General features: G+C 43.7%; 1 protein-coding gene across 5 annotated transcripts in view; it reads left to right on the top strand.

Moving 5' to 3' along the window:
* The window catches only part of Brca1 (BRCA1 DNA repair associated), a 67434-nt gene extending 61823 nt beyond the window's left edge, over positions 1 to 5611 (top strand). For 2 of the 5 annotated variants that reach the window (XM_046446636.2, XM_046446634.2), the window contains exons 20-23: positions 1702 to 1756; positions 3338 to 3411; positions 3958 to 4018; positions 5264 to 5611. In XM_046446636.2, the coding sequence (XP_046302592.1) occupies positions 1702 to 1756; positions 3338 to 3411; positions 3958 to 4018; positions 5264 to 5388 (315 nt within the window). In that variant the 3' untranslated portion in view covers positions 5389 to 5611. The remainder of the gene's footprint in view (positions 1 to 1701; positions 1757 to 3337; positions 3412 to 3957; positions 4019 to 5263) is intronic. The other 3 variants (XM_058579964.1, XM_058579963.1, XM_046446635.2) reach the window with 2 other exon arrangements.
* The last annotated feature ends 13695 nt before the right edge of the window (positions 5612 to 19306 follow it).

The following is a 19306-nucleotide window of genomic DNA, read 5'->3' as shown; positions in this document are numbered from 1 at the left end:
GTAGTAGGACACTTGCCTAGCATGCAAAAAGCCCTGAATTCCTCTCTTAGTATTGATTTTTTTAAAAGTGTGTATTTGTTTATGCATCCAACTGACACAAATTTATGGGGTATTTTTATTTGTTTTTTTTTTTTTTTTTTTTTTTTTGTACAGTGCTGAGAACCAAACTTGGGGCCTTGTACCTGCTATGCAAGCGTTCTACCACTGATTTATTTCCCAAACTCTAGATTTCTTTTAAATAATACCCAAGTCCTTTTCTAAAAATCTGTGCCAATGAATTTGTACTGTCCAACACAGTTGCCACCAACAACATAGAACTATTCAAATTAAGATTGAAATATGAAATTCAGGTTATCACTCATCCTAACCACATTTTAAAGGCTTAACAATCACATGTGACTTGTGGCTACCTTACTAGCACAGATACAGAACATTTCCAGTATCATTGAAAATTCTTTCGTTAGCACTGCCAAACACTTGTAAGTGGAAGTACCCCTAGGAGAAGTGTGTGATCTGTCTTCAGAAAACCAAGCAATCTGATCAACTTAAGATACAAAACCAGTCCTCGAGTTCTCATTAAGAACTGCGTATGCCAGGCACAGTGGCACACGCCTGTTATCCCAGCGGCTTCAGAGGCTGAGGCAAAAGGATCATGAGTTTAAAGCCAGCCTCAGCAAAAGTGAGGTGCCAAGTAACTCAGTGAGACCCTGTCTCTAAATATAAAAAATAGGGCTGGGGATGTGGCTCAGTGGTTGAATGCCCCTGAGTTTAGTTCTTGGTACCCACAAAAAATAAAGAACTGTGTATAGCTGGGCGTGGTGGCACATGCTTGTAATCCCAGCAGCTCCAGGAGGCTGAGTCAGGAGGATCACAAGTTCAAAGCCAGCTTCAGCAATGGTGAGGCACTAAGCAACTCAGGGAGACCCTGTCTCTAAATAAAATACAAAATAGGGCTGGGATGTGGCTCAGTAGTTGAGTTCCCCTGAGTTCAATCCCCAGTACCAAATAAACAACAACAAAAAAAATCCTCCTGGGCTCAAGTGATCCTCCTGCCTCAGCCTCCTAAGTGCTGGGATTATAGGTGGGTACAACTGTACCTGGCTAGAAAAATTTTAATTTGTTAATAAAAGAGATTTCTGTGCCTGGTGCAATGACACACACCCGTAATCCCAGCATCTCGGGAAGCTCAGGCAGGAGGATCATGAGTTCAAAGCCAGCCTCATTAAAATTGAAGCACTAAGCAGCTCAGTGAGACCCTGTCTCTAAATAAAAATACAAAATAGGGCTGGGGATGTGGCTCAGTGGTTGAGTGCCCCTGAGTTCAATCCCCGGTCTCCCCCCAAAAAAGAACTGTGTAGACTGCATAATATGCAATGGCCATTCTCAAAGGAAAGTGAGACAGAGAGGTATTTGGGAATCAGAAGAAAGTCAGGAGAAAAGGAGCATGTAAACAAAAACATGACTGCTTTGCTGACTGGTCTCATGGTTAGTACTGTGCCACTCTGGATAAACATCAAATTTCAACCAGTAGCTTTGAATCTCTTGCCATCCAGGTCTTATTAAATATAAAGAAGTAATGCACTCTACTGTATGTGTGTGTATGTATGCTTCTTTTGAGAGTCTTTATTTTTTATAAAAACCCATTTACTTAGTTATAACCATGTTTCTCTCCATCCCTTGTCCCTCTTTCTCTCCTTACAGATCTTCAGGGGCCTAAAAATCTGTTGCTATGGGCCTTTTACCAACATGCCCACAGGTGAGGATCTTAAAAGAAATACAGAGCTCCAGCTCCAGCCTCTTTCTTACATGGTGGAATAGTATAGGCAAGATCACACTATCGGAATTCTTCAGATCAATGAGATATTCTGAAGTTTATTCTGTTTGCCCTGCTCCAAGCAAAAGAGCCCCTAAATGTCATCGTAGGGCAAAAATCTAGGCCTTATGCCCCTTTCAAGAGCTTGAGGGCAGTGAAAAGTTAGGATTTAGGACACAGAGATGGGGTAAAATTGTTGTTAGTGCCCATTTGGACTAAGAAAGAGGTAGGGATAATAAATTAGGAAGAAGATACTTTGGGCTTGTCAATGTCAAGAAAGAGTTCTATTCTTCCTAAACCATCTTCATTTAATACAGAGAAGAAAGCACAGCAGTTGCATAAGCCCTGTGAGTCTGGGGCCATGCACAGGCCCAGAGCAGGGGCAGACTCTTGATGAATATTTTCTAATTACATTTGACATTGAATGTGATGATTAGGACTGCTGTGGGGCTCAACTCTGGTATTGTTTGACACTAAGGCCCTTGTGTATATATAGATTTTGTTCTTTCTTTTCAAAACAAAGACTACTCACCTTTGCTTCCTGTGCCCCACTTCTGCCCCAGGAGCTCAGGTCCTCTTGCTCATGAGAAGAAGGCTTTAGCATTTGGTTACTGGCAGATGAGTGGCTACAAGGGAGACTGGCAATATAATTTTGCTTCCTACTTCCACTGATTATTGTTGGATTTTTATGAAATTTCCAAGTGTTCATTGAAGAATTTCTTCTTTTTTTTTTTTTTACTTTGGTATAGTGAAAAGCAGGTATCTCTAGCAGGTACCATTTTTGGAATGAGTTAGTGAGTTTTGATTCAGTCAGACAGTCAGGAGCACCTCAGCAATTCTCAGAAATGAACTGACAGGGAAGAGCTCATCCATGGATGACTTATTACAAAGCATGTCCAAAGGGACCCAGAAGACACCCATTGATTTTACTGATTCTCCAGGTGCAAGTGGAACATCTCTTCAATCTCTTCTAATTTCTGTACCCCTGAGTCTGCTGATTCCATCTCAGCATGTAGCCTTTCCCCACTGATACACTGAGTCTCTGACCAGGATGATGTATATTTTTTTCACTGGATGAATTATCTTCCTGTCTCTTGACATTTACAGTAATTACCACCAAGTATGGTGCTCTCAATGGCTGTGATTATCAATTACCAACACAGAATTAGGATGCAGGAAGGGAAGGAAGGTGGATGTTTTGTTACACAGTATCTTATCTAGCAACTTAGCAAATTAATGGAAATTAGATCTTGGATTTTTTTTTCTTTCAAGCATTTTTTTTTTTTTTTAAGATTATAAAACCTTATCTTCCAAGTGGACTTATGGAAATGGATAGCCAGAGTAGGTGGCAGCAAATCAGTGGCAAATTGACTTAGAATACTTTACAGCCTTTCTGTTCTTTGGGGCAGAGATAGAAACTCTCCCACTAAGAAGTCTTGCTGTAATCTTTCCTCCAGGGATATGTGGTATAGGGTTATATATGTGGATCACCATGGTAATTTTGGGTCTGATTGCCCTGTTTAGATCAACTGGAATGGATGGTGCAACTGTGTGGAGCTTCTGTGGTAAAGGAAATTTCGTCACTCACCCTTGACACAGTAAGTATTTGCTGCCCTGTCCGAGGGAGGACACAGTATTCTGTCTTGCAATTGAGCAAGGCTGGTACCCAGCAGTCTCATAATTTCCCAAAATGTAGCCTCAGGAGCCTTCTCTGACCATGTGCTTGTGTCTTTGGGGCCTCCATCTATGAGGCCCAAGTAAGAATTTGATAACTACAAGTATTTATTAATACACTGAGAGGAGGCGTCTTCCTTCCCCTTCTTGCCATGTGCCTTTCCCCCTCTTTTCTGTGGCTGCTGCCAATGTATTCTGCTTTAGAAACCAAGAAGTGGTGAAGTGGCAGTGTCAACACACATCTGTGATCTCAGCAGCTCAAGAGCTGAGACAGGAGGATCACAAGTTCAAGGCCAGCCTCAGCAACTCGAGACCCTATCTCAAAAAATAAAAAGTACTGGGATTGTGGCTCAATGGTTAAGTGCCCATCAGTTCAATCCCTAATACCAAGACAAAAAAAAATGGTGATGTAACTATTGCAAAAGCCCTGCTCTGACACCCTCAATACTTTTTTCTTCCTGGGGATGCAGGGTGCTCAGCCAGTTGTGGTTATACAACCAGATGCCTGGACAGAAGACAATGGCTTCCATGGTAAGATGTCTGCATGCTCCTATGTTATTTGGGGTTCTGTTGGATGGGTTTGGTTCACCACTTATCACCTGGTGCTTGAGTAGCATAGTTCTCAGCACATTTTAAATATTTATTGAAAGAATGGATAGTTACAATGTCTTTTTAGCCAGGTATGGTGGTTTATGTCTATAATCCCAGGGACTTGAGAGGCTGAGGCAAGAGGATCATAATTTCAAAGCCAGCCTCAGCAACTTAGCAAGACCCTGTCTCAAAACCAAAAACAAAAGGGCTGGGGGTGTAGCTCAGTGGTAGAGTAGTTTTCTTTTTTTTTTTTTTTTTGTGTGTGTGTGTGTGCGTGCGTATGTCCCTGGTTTCAAATCCCCAGTATTGCAAAAAAAAAAAAAATAAGTAAATGTCTTTTTAATATTGTTCTTGTTTAGTTTTTTTGTTAGAGAAGTAATCATGAACTTTTTGCATGGGGGGGAAGGGTTTTTTGGGGGAGGGGGCATTATCATTTTGAGATGTGGGTCTTACTATGTTGCCCAAGCTGTCCTTGAACTTGTGATTCTCCTGCCTCAGCCTCCTATGTTGTTGGGGTTATAGGCATACATCTCTTGGCCTGGCGTTGAAGGGTGAAGGAGGTTTAAATATGAATGTTTGTCACAGAAAACATAATCTAGCACAAGAACAAAATAATTGCTAAAACCCAGCACTTGAAGATGATCACCATGTTTTGGTTTTTTATTTGAGATATTTTTCCACATCATGTCAGGTGTGGCACACATCTATAATCCTAGTGATTCAGGAGGCTGAGACAGGAAGATCACAAATTTGAGGCCTGCCTCAACAACTTAGTGAGGCCATATCTCAAAATTTTAAAAAAAGTTTTTTTAAAGGTCTGGGAACGTAGCTCAGTGATAAACCACCTCTGGGTTCTATCTCCAGAACCTAAATAAATAAACAAAATTAAAACAAAAGACATTTTTCTAATCTTTAAATTGCAATGCCATTTTGCTCTTTCTGGTGGCGTTTCCTTTACCAGATTGTAGCCCACGCTAATAAAATTGCCAGAGGCTGGTTTTCACCAGCAGTCACCCCTCAGGTTTTTGAACAAGGATTTATGTCCTCAAGCATTGCTTATGTGCAATAATTTGGCTTTTATGTGATTAGCCCTAAGAACTCACATAGCCACGTCCCCAGAGTAGATTGATTAGAATCTGTTCTGAGAGAATGAACTGACACTAATCTCTTTGGCTCTGTCCCCAGCAATTGAACAGATGGGTAAGGCACCTGTGGTGACCAGAGAGTGGGTGTTGGACAGTGTAGCCCTCTACCAATGCCAGGAGCTGGACACCTACCTGATACCACAGATCTCACCCAGCCACTGCTGACTGCAGCCAACCATGTGTCTAGAACCACAGGACCTCAAAGATGAGCTTAAGAAATGGCCTTTCCAGGGGCTGGGGATGTGGCTCAAGCGGTAGCGCGCTCGCCTGGCATGCGTGCGCCCCGGGTTCGATCCTCAGCACCACATACAAACAAAGATGTTGTGTCAGCCGAGAACTAAAAAATAAATATTAAAAAAAAAAAAAAATTCTCTCTCTCTCTCTCTCTCCCCCACTCTTTCTTTAAAAAAAAAAAAAAAGAAATGGCCTTTCCAGCTGGGTATGGTGGCACACGTCTATAATCTCAGTGGCTCAGGAGGCTGAGGCAGGAGGACTGAGAGTTCAAAGCCAGATTCGGCAAAAGCACATTCCTAGCAACTCAGTGAGACCCAGTCTCTAAATAAAATACAAAATAAGGCTGGGAATGTGGCTTAGTGGTTGAGTGCCCCTGAGTTCAATCCCTGGTACCCAAAAAAATAAAATAAAATAAATGGCCTTTCCACCTTAGGCCTGAGGAACTCCTCTTACTCTTGAGTCTTTCCATAGTTATTAAATATTTATACACATCAGCCTGAAAAGAATTTCTGGCTTTGTGAGGGTCCCTTAAAGATTTTCTACTTCAAATGTCCCTTTGAAATCTGCCATGAGAACAAAATTGTAGCAGCTTTTCACCTGAGAAGAATTTAAAACCATTTAAATTCCACCAATTGAGCTAGATACTGATTCATTTTTATCAGCCCTGTTTCTGGTACTGGACTTGTTGACTTAGGCCTAGAGACATATAGTGGCTTGGCCTCAAGAGAATAGCTGGTTTCCCCAAGTTTGTTTCTATAAAACCCTGTGTTCATAAAGGCCAAGAGTCAGGCCCTTCAGTGAAAGGATCTGTGATACAACTTAGAATCAGAACAGTCCTTGAGCAGCTCTTAAATGTTAGAGTAGAGCATTGGGGAAGAAATTCAGAGGCAGATAATGAATATGAATATGAAATTTGAGAGTGAGTTAAAGGAGATCTCCAAAAGTCTAGAGTATAAATTGCTAGATTTTTAAAGAATATGCTCTGAAACAGAATATTTTCAAGAACCCCCTGTATCCAGAGAGAGCTCTCTAATTCCTCATTAGCAAAAAAAAAAATGTTTATTGTTATTGCTCCAGTATATAATCCATTCCTCTTAAAATATAAGATCTTTGATACGAATATGTCATGCCTGTAAAATGATGGATCCCACGGAAACGAGCTGTTGCTTTCTTTGAGGTAATTTTTTTCCCTTTGCTCCCTATTGCTGAACCATAAAACTTCATAAATAATTTTCCTTGCTGAAGGAAGAGAAGTATTTTTCATATACTCATTATCCAAAACTGTTTATAGCTGTTGGAAGGACTAGGTCTTCCCTTGTCCCCCAGTGTGCAAGGGCAATGCAGACTTGATTGTACAAAATATATTTTGTAAATATTGTGCTGTGAACACTGAAAATAAACTCAGTAGCAAACACCAAGAATGTTCTTGGAGCTTATACCTGCAGATTTTCTCTGTGCTTCAACTTCTTGGGGCAGCTAAAGGGCCTTTTGTATTTTCTACTGTGGCCACAACAAATTATCACAAATGCAGTAGCTTACAGCAATATCTGTTTGCATGCGTGTGTGTGTGTGTGTGTGTGTGTGTGTGTTTAAACAGGGTCTCACTGAGTTGCCAAGGCTGACCTTGAACTTGTGATCCTCTTGCCTCAGTCTTCCAAGTAACTGGATTTACGGTCATGTGCCACTGCATCAGCACAACCTCTATTTATTATTTCTGTAAGTCAGAAGGCTGGAGATGTAGCTTAGTGGCAGAATGCAAGTTTAATATGTATAAGGCTCTTGGTTCAATCCAAAACCAAGGTGTTGGCAGGGCTGTGTTTATTTCTAGAGGCTCTGGAGGTCAGTCTGCTCATTCATGTTATTGGCCAAATTGTTCCTTGTGGCTGCAGAACTGAGATCCTTATTACCTTGCTATTTAGCAAGGGTCATTCCAGCTTCTGGAGGCCACCCATATTCCTAGGCTCCTGACTACTTTCCTCCATCTTCAAAACCAGTCTTGCCTGGGCCAATTTTTCTCATGCTATATTTCTTTGTCTACTTCATGTTTCTAACTCCTGCTGAAGACTGTTCTGTTTTTAAAGGCTCAGATGATTAAGTTGTACCTACTAGGTAAGCCAGGGTGATCTCTCTGCCTTGATGTCCCTTACCTTATTAGCTACAAAGTCCCTTCACAGCATTATCTAGGTTATTATTAAATAACCAGGAGACAGCAATTGAGAGAGGACAGCTTTAGAATTCTGTCTACCACTTCTATTTAACATGCTTAATCCACAGATAACACTCTGTTCATCATTTCCTGGCCCTTACACTATTCAGAGATTGGAATCCTCTTTGAGGCAAAGAAAATAGTCATCACACAATTCAGTACTGCTGTATTTGTGGAGGGTGAGGAAAGAAAGAAAATGGAGCTAACTGCCATTATTATATTTTATCTGTTAGTCCTCATCATAGCCCTGTAAAGTGGGTATTTATCACCTCTTGAAAAATGGGGACTGAGGTTCCAGTTCCTTATTTATAAGATGTTGCTCAAAAGTTTACATAGCTAGTAAGTGACTGTATGGAGATCTGAAACTGCCTTTTCATCCCATCATTCAGTTTCCCACCTGAATTAGTCATGAACCCAAGCCAGAAGACTTTGGTTAAAGTCTTAAGGGAATTTTGGAAGAGGAGCAGGTTGTATAAGGAATTGGCACTTGCTTCTTTGGGGGGCCATGGTGAGAAACAGTAAAAGCAACTCCATGACAGGCAAGTAGACGTATAGGATTGGATCATGGCTATCATTTCTACTCCCTTCCAGCCTTCCAGCTTCTGACTGTATTTTTCAGTTGTCAGAGCCTTCCAGTTCAGCCTCAACTACATCAGGGCCTCCCTGGACCAGTGCCAGCTCCCTGTCTTCCTGCCAGGGAGTTGATTGTTCTTGGGGTTAGTGGTAAAAGCAGGTGAGAAGCAAGCAGAAGTGCAATTGGTCCAGTCTTCTGTCTTAGTGTCTCATTTCCAGGGACCAGTCATGACTCACTGGGCCTTGGAGATGAACTTGGCCTCAGTCTTCTGCCCCCCATCACCTGATGGGTTAATAGAAAAAGCAACATCCATCTTGTAGTACATTACTGCCTTTCCAGGAATCCTAGATGAAAGCAGATTTTTTTTAAGTCTTTTATAATTATCTCAAGGTTTTCTAACAACTGTATACCCCATCTGATTCATGCTCTGCAAAACCTTCCCCAGAATTCAACTTCTGGCCTTGTCCTCAGAGTGCCTGGCCCAGTTTGAGTCCTATCTGATGCTGGGATAAATCTTCTTTCCCTTGACTTCTGACTTTAAGATGTCCTTCCACGTTTCCACCCCACAATCTCTATCCCTCTCTGGGCACAGCAGCACTTGGGAAATAGTTCCTACACTGCCTTTTATCTCATTTCACAAAATGAACTGCAAAGAAGCTGGAAGGAAAAGAGGAGGAGGATTATTGTGAGGGCACGGGGGGGGGGGGGCTAGAGAAGAGCTCCAGCAGATTATCTCCTTGCTAAAAAATGCAACCAGCATCATCAACAAAGTATCGGCTCAAAAACATGCAAGAAAGGAAAAAAAAAATCAGTGTTGGGGTGGTCTGAGTGGAAGGAGCCAAGCTGCCCAGAATGTATCCTGCAAAGGCTGTCAGGAACCGATAAGAACAGCCCCAGAGGCAGATGGCACAGAGAAGAGCAGGGTGAGGGGGAACTGCAGATCTGCTGAAAGAAGCCTGAGAGAATGGGGCCTGCTACCCAGGGAATGTGGGGGCTCACTTATAAATGGCTGCAAAATGGCTGAGCTGGAGACCTCTTCACCATATTTCAGTGAGGCCTCACTCCCACTAACAGCCTGTAAATCTGCCTGTAACAAGGAGAAAATTAAAGAAATGAATCTGGGCAAATAGAAAATTAAGGAGAGCTGGTAACAGCCAGCTCCTGCAGAGAGCAGGGGTTGGAGGAGTATAGAAGACTCTTATCCTGTGCATTAGGATGATCGGGAGAATCTAAGCCATTATTTGAAGGGCTGGAAGGAATTAAGATCTGGACATTTCCCCAGTATTATGGTACCTGGGAACATGAACTTTGAAAACCTAGTTTCCAGGACCCAAAATGATGTTGTAGCTTGAAATGCAGCTGAGTGCAGTGGTTCCCAAAGCATAGCCTCCATTCTCTTCCATGTGAGCAGTAGCATCACCTAGTAACTTAAGTGTGCAAGTTCCCTGGCCTCACCCAGACCTGCTGAATTAGAAATGGGATGGGGCCCAGCAACCTGTGATTCTACAGCAGACTCAAGTCCCAGAACCTTGGGCTGAGTATAAGTCATGCTAGTTGGTATAAAATATTATCTGTGGCCCCTTAACTTTTGTCTCCAGCAGAGGTGAATCTTGGGCCTGTTGAGAATAGTCTGTGGGGTGGTAAGTGGTTCTTATCTACAAGGTTACAGCAGCTGGCTTCAGTTAACTCCAAAATGGCTCTTTAAGCAAATACAAAGCAAAGGACAAAAGATTAAATTATATTAGCAACTTAGGAGCAGAAGGGCCAAACTACTTTAAAAAAAAAAAAAAAAAACAGCTAGAGGTTTATGAGGTTTTATTAATATTTAAATTGCAGTGAAACCACAGCTGCAGCCTTTGACTCTAGCATAGAGATATGCAAATGTGGCTTTCAAAAGCAAGGCAATTTTAGACAGCCCTCAAGGTAATAAGAACAAATAAAACAAATGATTTTGTAATTTACCTTTATTGACTGATGTTGCCGAGGCATGAAGAGCCCATACCCTGTGAGAGTCAGCAGCAACTGAGCTCTCCAAGGGAAGCAAAGAAAGCCCACCCAGAGGGAGAAATGCCAGCAGACTCAAGACTGGTGACAGAAAAGACCCAAAGAAGACAAAACAGAAGGAGGTCAATAAGAGGGAAAGATGACTAACTTAAAATTAGAATGGAAATCCATCCCTGGGGTCTGTGGATCATCTAATCACAGGAGCAACAGCAATGATAGTCATTAATAATTATCATTTATAGGCTGGGATGTAGATCCTGGGTTTGATCCCCAGTACCACACATACACACATACATAAATTGCCACACTCCTACTATGTTTCATGCACTATTTCCCACATTCAAATGAGGAAAATGAAGCTTCAAGAGGTCAAGCAAGGGCTGGGATTGTGGCTCAGTGGTGGAGCGCTTGCCTAGCATGTGAGGCACTGAGTTCAATCCTCAGCACCACATTAAAAAAAATAAAGATATTGCGTTCATCTACAACTAAAAATACTAAAAAAAAAAAAAAAAAAAAAAAGATCAAGCAACTTGCTTAAGGTCACACAACAAAAGGAAGGGGTAGATTCAAATAAGTATGTAAAGCTGAGGTCCTTGCTCTTTCCAGTGTATTGTGCTGGCAATCTGGAGGCAGTGAATAACCCCGAGGTCAATGACTGAGGGGAGACTATGACTGGTTCTGTGGTAGCCTCTGTGTGTGTGTATTTGTGTGTGTGCGTGCACGCATGCTTGGTTGTGGAAGAGAGAGTGAAAAGATCCATTTATGACTTTGAAGTTGCTTGCTATCCAATAGATGAGCCAAGAAAGCCACAGAAGACCTTTGCAGAGTTCTGGTAAGAGGCTCTTTGGAGTTCAATTCCCAGCACCATCAAAACACAAACAAAATCCTTAAAGATTATGTAATGACTTTGCCCACTCTAGGTGAATTTCTGGAGGAGATATCTCAACTGGGCTTTAAGGCTTGGGTAGGGTAGAATGTGGCCAAAAGAAGCCAGGAGATGCTAGAAAGACCATATGAGAACTCCCAGTTGTCAGAATTGGAGGGAGGAGCACCTAATCCAAAGAGAGGAGAAGAGATGGAAAGGTCCTCTAATGTACCTTTCTCTGACTCTTTCTACCTACCATCCCAAACCTAGCCTCTCCATGCAGAACCTGATGTCCCTTTTAGGCATGTGGCCTCCACATGTAGCAATCCATAGACTTTGCTCTTGCTGCCAGATGTGGTGGCACCCGCTTCTAACCGACACAACTCAGAAGCCTAAAGCAGGAAGATCACAGGTTTGAGGCCAGCCTGGACAACTTAGTGAGACCCTGCCTTAAAATAAAAAGGGCTTGGGGACTGGGGCAGTAGCTCAGTGGCAGAGCACTTGCCTTGCATGTGTGAGGCACTGGGTTTGATCCTTAACACCATATAAAAATAAATAAAGGCATTCTGTCCATCTACAGCTACAAAATTTTTTTTAAATAAAAATAAAATAAAAAGTGTTTGGTAAAAGCATCACAGTGTTCAAGCCCTTGTACTAAAGAAAATTAAAAAAAAAAAAAAAGGTTTTGCTTTTACTATATTTTTACTAGGTAAGTCCTGATCTGCCATCTCTGCCAATCAATACTTGCCTAACCTCTTTTCCAAAAACCTTCCCCAGGTTTTTCTCCCCATTTAGAATATCCCAGAAGTTTTATTTTGAGATGTGCTCCTTGATAATTCCTTATTAACAAGTTAGTACCATTTTTTCTTCATCATAACCCTGCTCCATACCTGGCAGATATGTTATTAGGTACTCAATGAATATTTGTTAAGGGAATGAGTTAAAGGATGCATGAATGAACTCCATTAATTAGTTTATCCAACTGCAAGACCCACCCTCAAAAATTTTGGAAAGCCACTTTTGCCATTAGGAATGCTAATTCCCTTCAATTCCTCCCACCCATCTTTTAGGGCCCTGATTTACTCCAATATTATTATCATTCATCTATTTATTTTGGTACTGGGAGTTGAACCCAGGGGTACTTTACTACTGAGCTAAGACACAGCCCTTTTTATGTTTTATTTTGAGAAAGGTTCATACTAAATTGCTTAGGGCCTCAATAAATTGCTGAGTCTGGCCTTGAATTTGTAATCCTTTTACCTCAGCCTCTGGAAACACTGGGATGACAGGCTTGTGCCTTGGCACCCAGCCCCAAAACAATGTAAGTAATTAAAATGTCTTCCTCTTCTAAACCCATTCCCATGGATTTTCTCTGATTTTTTTTTTTTTTTTTTTACTATCATGAAGCCCCACCTCTTTAATTAATCAAATCAACACCCACCCACACAGCTTCCCCTAACATCAATGAGTCAGGCCTTCTCCAGCCTGGACACTCAAGGCAGACAAACTGTTGTTGCCATCACTGAGAAAATAATTATGATGTTCATGGTAATCCCTTGGCAGTTTCAAAGCACTGCCAGTCATCTCTCCTTACTATGGTAGAATGCTAACCCTGCTTTACAGATGATAAAACTGAGGTCCAGGGCTTTGTCAAAAGGGTCAGTTCATGAGTTGGTGGCAGACTTGGAACTAACCAGCCCAGGAGTCCCTATTCATTAGACCACAGATGGAAATGCCCTCATTATGTTGTCTGGACTATGCCTGGGAGAGAAGGAATATGGATTCCAACAGGGGAGGAGGGGAGGCTGGAGAAGGTCAAAAAGAAAGCTTTTTCTTTGCAATGCTATAGTAGTTGGCACTAGATAATTCCAGAAAGGTTTTTAAAGCATTTTACATGTTCTAGATGAGGGGAGAAAGAATTCATCCAAGGGTAACAGACACACAGGTAAGCAGATGTTTTGCCATCTTTTCTTGAAAACCACATAAAAGCAAATGGTAGTGTATATTAGCAGAGGAAACTCAAGTTACAATTTGGAAGGATCTTCCCAGGTGTTAGGCTTTAAGACTCAGATAAGCTAGCATATGTGCCAAGTAAGTAGAAAATCCTCTTTTGGCAAGCCCTGTCCTTGGAGCCTAGTGAGGGGTGGGGTTTTCCTGGAGACACAGGGTTTGTGGGGGCTGTCTCAGGGTCCTCCATGGTCCTAAAATGAGAAGGCTGCTGATGGGATCATCCCCAAACTCACAGAAGCTCTGAAAGCCATGGAAACCAAGATCTGTGTAGAAGCTACCTCTGGTATCTAAACAAATACCAAGGAAATTGAGAGGGGGAAATGATCCTCTGAGAAATTTATTTCCTAAAGATATGTGGCCTCAGCTGGGCATGATGGTGTATGCCTGTAATCCTTAGGGCTCTGGAGGCTGAGGCAGGAGGATTGAGAGTCAAAGCCAGCCTCAGCAAAAGTAAGGCGCTAAGCAACTCATTAAGACCCATAAATAAATTTTATTTCTAGATAAAATACAAAATAAGGCTGGGGATGTGGCTCAGTGCCCCTGAGCTCAATCACCCGTGCTAAAAAAAAAAAAAAAAGATGCGGCTTCAGGGCAGTGCTGGCCAACAGTGTGATCTTCCTCCCTCCCAAAGGCCAAACCTTCTTCTATAGCTAGTGGCATCCTAGAACACAGAGAATCATTCTGTTCACTTCAGGCCAGCTCTGGGCTTTTCTTAGCCTTTAGCCTCTATTACTCTTCCACTCTGCTGAGGCCTCTATAGCTTTTCTGCCCCACAAGGAGCAGAGGGTCACAAAACCTGAGTGCAGAGAAGTGTTGGTCACTCCACTTTGGATGTACTAAATGCCATTGATTTGTATATCTTAACAATAGGTAATATGTGACATGAAATTCATTTAAGTTTTATTTATTTTTACTTATTTTGCCTAGTGACTTTCGAGTGCTGAATCACTGGGTGACAATCTCAGGTCCCTTTTTTTTTTTTTAATTTTTATTTTGAGACAGGGTCTCACTAAGTTTCTCAGGCTGGCCTCTCTAACTTGCAATCCTGCCTTAGCTTCCCAAGTAACTGGGATTACAGACATGCTCTATTTGCTCCCAAACTTTTTAAAAATTAATGTTATTTATTCAATTTTTTTTAATTTTTAATGTTTTAATTGTAGATGGACACAATACCTTTATATATTTTTATGTGGTGCTGAGGATTGAACCCAGTGCCTCACACATGCTAGACTAGGGCTCTACCACTGAGCCACAACCGCAGCCCATTTATTCAAGTTTTTGAGGGTGTGTGTATGTTAGTGTTGTGTACATGCCCTGGGCCTTGTGCATGGTAGGCAAGTGCTCTACTACTGAGTTACACTTCCAGCCCTCAATTGAAATAAATAAACAAATAAACAAAAAACAGGGGTGCTAGACCTGACTTTGAGGCTTTGATGGTCAGAGCTCTTTGCAGGGAGTGACAATGAGCAACAATGCCAGGGCCAGGCTGGGCCTCCCCCTCCTCCACCAGGTCCAGATGGGAACTGGGGCTCTGGAGAAAGGCCACACTGGGGCAGCGCTGGGCTCTGGGCAGAAGAGAGGCACTCAGTGAATGTGAGGAGGCCACAGCCGTCAGCTCATTTGCATCATAAGTGATTGGTTTTCCCTGCTCGTCCCTCATTAGGACACAATGGACAGTTGTTTGCTGGCGCAGCAGATCATTTACCAAGGGAGAGAGGAGACAGAGCACAAATGACTGATGGGCCATGGCGGGGAGAGGCAGTCACCTCCCTCTCCTGCCCTCCCCAGGCCATTGTTCTCATACAATGAGAGGGAACCTTGGAGAGTAAACTAAACCAGTCATTTGACAGAGAGGGAACTGAGGTGATAAGAGGGTATATAAGACTTGCTTAAGGTCAAACAGAAAGTTCATAGCAGAAATGGGGCTTCTAGAAGAATCTAGAGTCTAGACTCGCTCCTCCCCCCACCCTTTATTTTTGTGGTGCTGGGGATTGAATCCATGGCCTTGTGCTTGCGAGGCAAGCACTCTACCAACTGAGCTATATTTCCCAGGCCTGGGGGAGCCCCCTTTACTGCTGCAATACATTCCTTCTTCCCGTCTGGTGGTTCTATATTTCTGTGGTCTTTCCTGTTCTGAGCATTGGTTTCCATCTTCCTCTCTTCTATGTCTGCCTTATCTAATCTCTCCGTTCTTGCCTCTGTCTGTATCTTGTCCAGGCAGCCAGGATAATTACTAAACTTCTAATTAATCTCTGGCCTAACAAGGGTGGGTCTTGGCAGGAGAGACAGCAATTTGGAAACTGTCTAGGATCTGTTTTATTGGGGATAGGTGGGAAAAGAACAAGTATGTGTTGGGGACTATGGTAAACTAGGCATGTGACACATTTCATTTCATCCTTTCAATCTCACAAGGTAGATGTTCTTAGAAACAAGGAGAATGAGGCTCAGAGATATTGAGCAACTTTTGCAAGGCACCCAGCTGGCAAATATTAACTGTAGAACTTCTGTTCTTCCACCTTCGCACACCCTAGCACAGGTCTAAGGCAGGGTGAGGGGTCTGTTGATTCCAGGGTTCAAGTGAGACACAACCTTCCTGAAGGAGGCCACTGCTGTGTTGTTCTCTAGGCAGTGACTGCCTCCCAGCAAACTCTCTCCTGTTCTCTGACTCCCACCTTCCCCTAGGCCCCTTTTCTAGAATGATGAAATGTCACAAATGGAAGTTTTCATCCCTGGAGGGTTGGTGGGGAGTCAGTGATCAAGACAGAGAAACCTGACAAACAGATCTTGGGGGTCTCCCTCCTGCTAACACCCCCTCCCTGTTCCCATCTGCCCCTCCCCTCCCCTTTGTGGGTCAAGGCTGCCAGTGTCTGGTTCTGTTTCATTGTGCTCTGGGGGAAGAGGAGAGTGGGGGGGGGGGGTGAGGCCTCCGGGTTCATTCTGACACTGAATGAAAAACTCACCAATTATTCGTCCAATCTCATTAATATGCAGACAGACATCTGTTATTTAGGAGTCAACAGCAGAGGCATTTTCTTGGGGGGAGGGGCACTTGTGTACATGACTCTCTTGTCTCTAGCTACTGGGGGATATCTGCTTAGAAATCACCCCACTCCTCCAGACCTGGAGCCTCCCCTCTCTTACTCTTACCCTCAGCCTTGAGGAAAGCAGGAAGGGATTGACTAGAGATGAAGGGAGGCATGGGAACCTGGCTGGAAGGATGGAGGCAGGAGAGGAGCCAAAGTTATACAAGAAACTACTAGAACAAAGAACTAACCCCCTTCCTGGGGAAGACAGTAGAGTATGGGAAGAGAGCAATACCAGGTCCTGGTGTCTGCTGGGAAATGAAAGACATGACTTTGGGACATGACTCCTTCCCCACTTTCGCAGCCCCAATGAGGAGTTCTGGTGTAGCTGAGGAAGGTTACTATGGCAACATGGGGTCCTCACTAAAATTCTTCAGAGAAAGTAGTGAGGAAAGTTCAGAAAGATAGAGACCAAAGGACCCCAACCTTTGGAGGAGTGACTAAAGCTCTCTCCAGCTCCCAGGACAGGTAATAAGACACAGCCACTTCCATCTTCTTCCAGCTTTAGGTGCCCACACCAAACACTCCCTCGGGCCCAACTCAAGTCCTCAAACCTGCACAACTATCTTGGTTATAAAGGTTGACAACAGCTCAGGCTCTGCCAGAAGGTCAAAGCTTTTCTCTCATTTTTTTCTCCTCTCTGGAATCTTCTTCACTAGCACAACGAAGTAGATGTGATCAGCCCCCTTTTCTAGTATTAAGTCTGAGGTTCAGGCAGGTGCTGCCTTGCCAGTTGCAGCGTGTGGAGGTTAGTCTGAGTCCTCCCTCCTTCCCTTCCCTCCTCCCCCCAGCAGGCTGATTGCTGAGGTTAAAAAACACTGGCTGCATCACAGCATGATTAATTGTTTATTTCATTAAATGATTAACGAGGCTACATTGTTTCTCAAATGGGTGTCTAATTTGTGGGGGAAACAGCTGCAGAGGAGGAAGCTGGGTCTGACTCTTGCCTCTAGGGTGGGGGTGGCTCTAAGTTCCCCTCCCCAGTCTGCAAGGGCCTTTGAGGATCAAGGAAGAGCCCCATTCCTTCCTCTCATCCACTGGGCTCCCCAGCCCAGAGGCACAGCCTCCTCCCCAGAAAAAAAAAAAAAAAAAAAGATCTGTAGCCCAAACCTGAAGAGGGGACCAAAATCCATTCTGGGTGGTATTGGAAATGTATTAAACTTTGGGGGCTCCTCCAACTGATTTATCTTCCTAATTATGTTTGCTTTAGGCAGATATTGAAATGTGTTTGCATTCCCTGAGCGCAAATGACAGGGGAGGGAGGCTGGGGAAAAGCGCCGATACAAACACTCTGCACTTTGGCAGCTGCAGGCTTCAGCCTGCTTTGTACTTGAGCAATTCAAAGTGGAGAAGGATCCAGCCAAAAATCCCAAGTTGATTTTTATGCCGGGTCCCTGAGAGGGAAGGGTCCAGTCCTCTGGAACAGACAGTGACCCACCTAGCTAGGCCTAAGAACCCCAGCTATCTCCAGCACCCTCAGCCCAGGACTTGGGGTCCTTGAGGAGGTTCTTAAAGTCAGCCCCTAACCAGGTCTTGGTTGACAGGGTAGGATGTCCAGTGCCCTTGAAATTATCCTAGAATCCTTGAAATTGGCCAAGATGAATTAGAATAGGGGTCCATCAGAAGGGTTCGCTGAGCCAGGTTTTAGAATAGGGGTCCAACAGGAGGGTCCGCTGAGCCAGGGAATGGGTAGGGATTTCCTTTTGAAAGTCTGGGGCCTAGCATCAGGAAAGGGGAACTCTTTTATGTGCTGTACCTCAGAGCCCAAAACACTAACCCTCACCATATCATCCAGATAACCATCTATCCAAAAAACAAGTCTGATCACTCTCTGTTTGAAATCCATGGTGGCTGCTCACCTCCTCAGAATGAAGTCCTGGTTCCCTTGGCTGTGAAGCCACCTCATGTACCTTTCCAGGCTTGTCTTTTGCTCTTGCTGTCATGGGAACCCCACCATGCCGTGCTCATTCTCTTCTCCACATTTGCACCTGCTGTTCCCTCTGCCCAGAGTCTTTCTAACCTTCCCCATCTGGCAAACTCTTCAACCCTCAGGACCTGGCTTAAGAGAAGGACCTCCTGCAGCAACCAGTTCTTTTACAAACATCCTTTCTCCCTTTGCCAAGGCACTTTCACACCTAAGGTTCCTCTCCTCCCCACTGGGCTGGTCTGTGGAAGCTCAGAGACTGGTTCTTCCAGGCTTCCAAGCCCCTGTGTGACCCATAATGGTGCCATGCGCATTTGCTAAATGCCTAGGGCAGAATGGGCTGTGAATTAAGGTAGGATCCCTGCAGAAGGGAAGGGAAGATCTGTGTTCTCTCCCAATGTGTCTGGAAGAATTGGCTGGGGTTAAGACTGGGGGAGAAGGGGAGGGTCAAGTATAGTTCCTGGAGGAGAATGTCACCAAAAAGAGGCCAGTGGGATCAGAGCCAAGGAAGGAATACAGGACAATCTGAAACCAGACTCCTGAGAAAACAGACCAACACTGTCCTTCCTGACAACAACTGTTCTTGCCATACCCTCCACTGGTTTTCATTCTCTAGTGGATAGCAGGGGTGACCCTAAATTCATAGCTGATGCTCCCCTATAAACATCAAGGAACTCAGGATGGAATGTAGAAAGTCCCTGTCTTTAGGGAGACCCCAGAATCAAATGAGTGACTTTTGGAGAAACTTTATGCAGGGTCAACTTATGTAACACAGAGGCTCTTGATGCCTTCCTACCCTGTGACCCTGATCAATAGGTATCAATAGGCTCAAAGCCATGGGTGGAGATGGTGAGCAAGGGGCCTGCACCACTTTTGCAGGACCCCTCCCATGCTAGTGGCAGCCCCAACTGGGCTGGGTAATGCTAAGTGATTGCACATCAGTCCACTCCAAAACCCCTAATGGCCTGAGGATTGTCTGCCTCATTAACTGGAATGAAGAGTCCCAAGATATCTCGTCCCCTGACCTCTGGCTCCTAAAAGGACAGGTGTGATTCAACTCATGGCCTTTTTCTTGCTCCACCTGTGGGCATGGACAGGAAAGTCCCTTGCAGTGATTAACCTTCCCTCCTTGCTGCTAGAGACTAGATTGTTTTTTTGAGAAAGCAACAAAACTAAAGCCACA

This window comes from Marmota monax, unplaced genomic scaffold (assembly GCF_021218885.2).
Source record: "Marmota monax isolate L192 unplaced genomic scaffold, Marmota_monax_Labrador192_F-V1.1 WCK01_AAM20220418_F8-fsc00346, whole genome shotgun sequence".
Classification (NCBI taxonomy): Eukaryota; Metazoa; Chordata; class Mammalia; order Rodentia; family Sciuridae; genus Marmota; species Marmota monax.
Note: the sequence above shows the minus strand (reverse complement) of the source record. Positions and strands in the feature narration are given on the sequence as shown.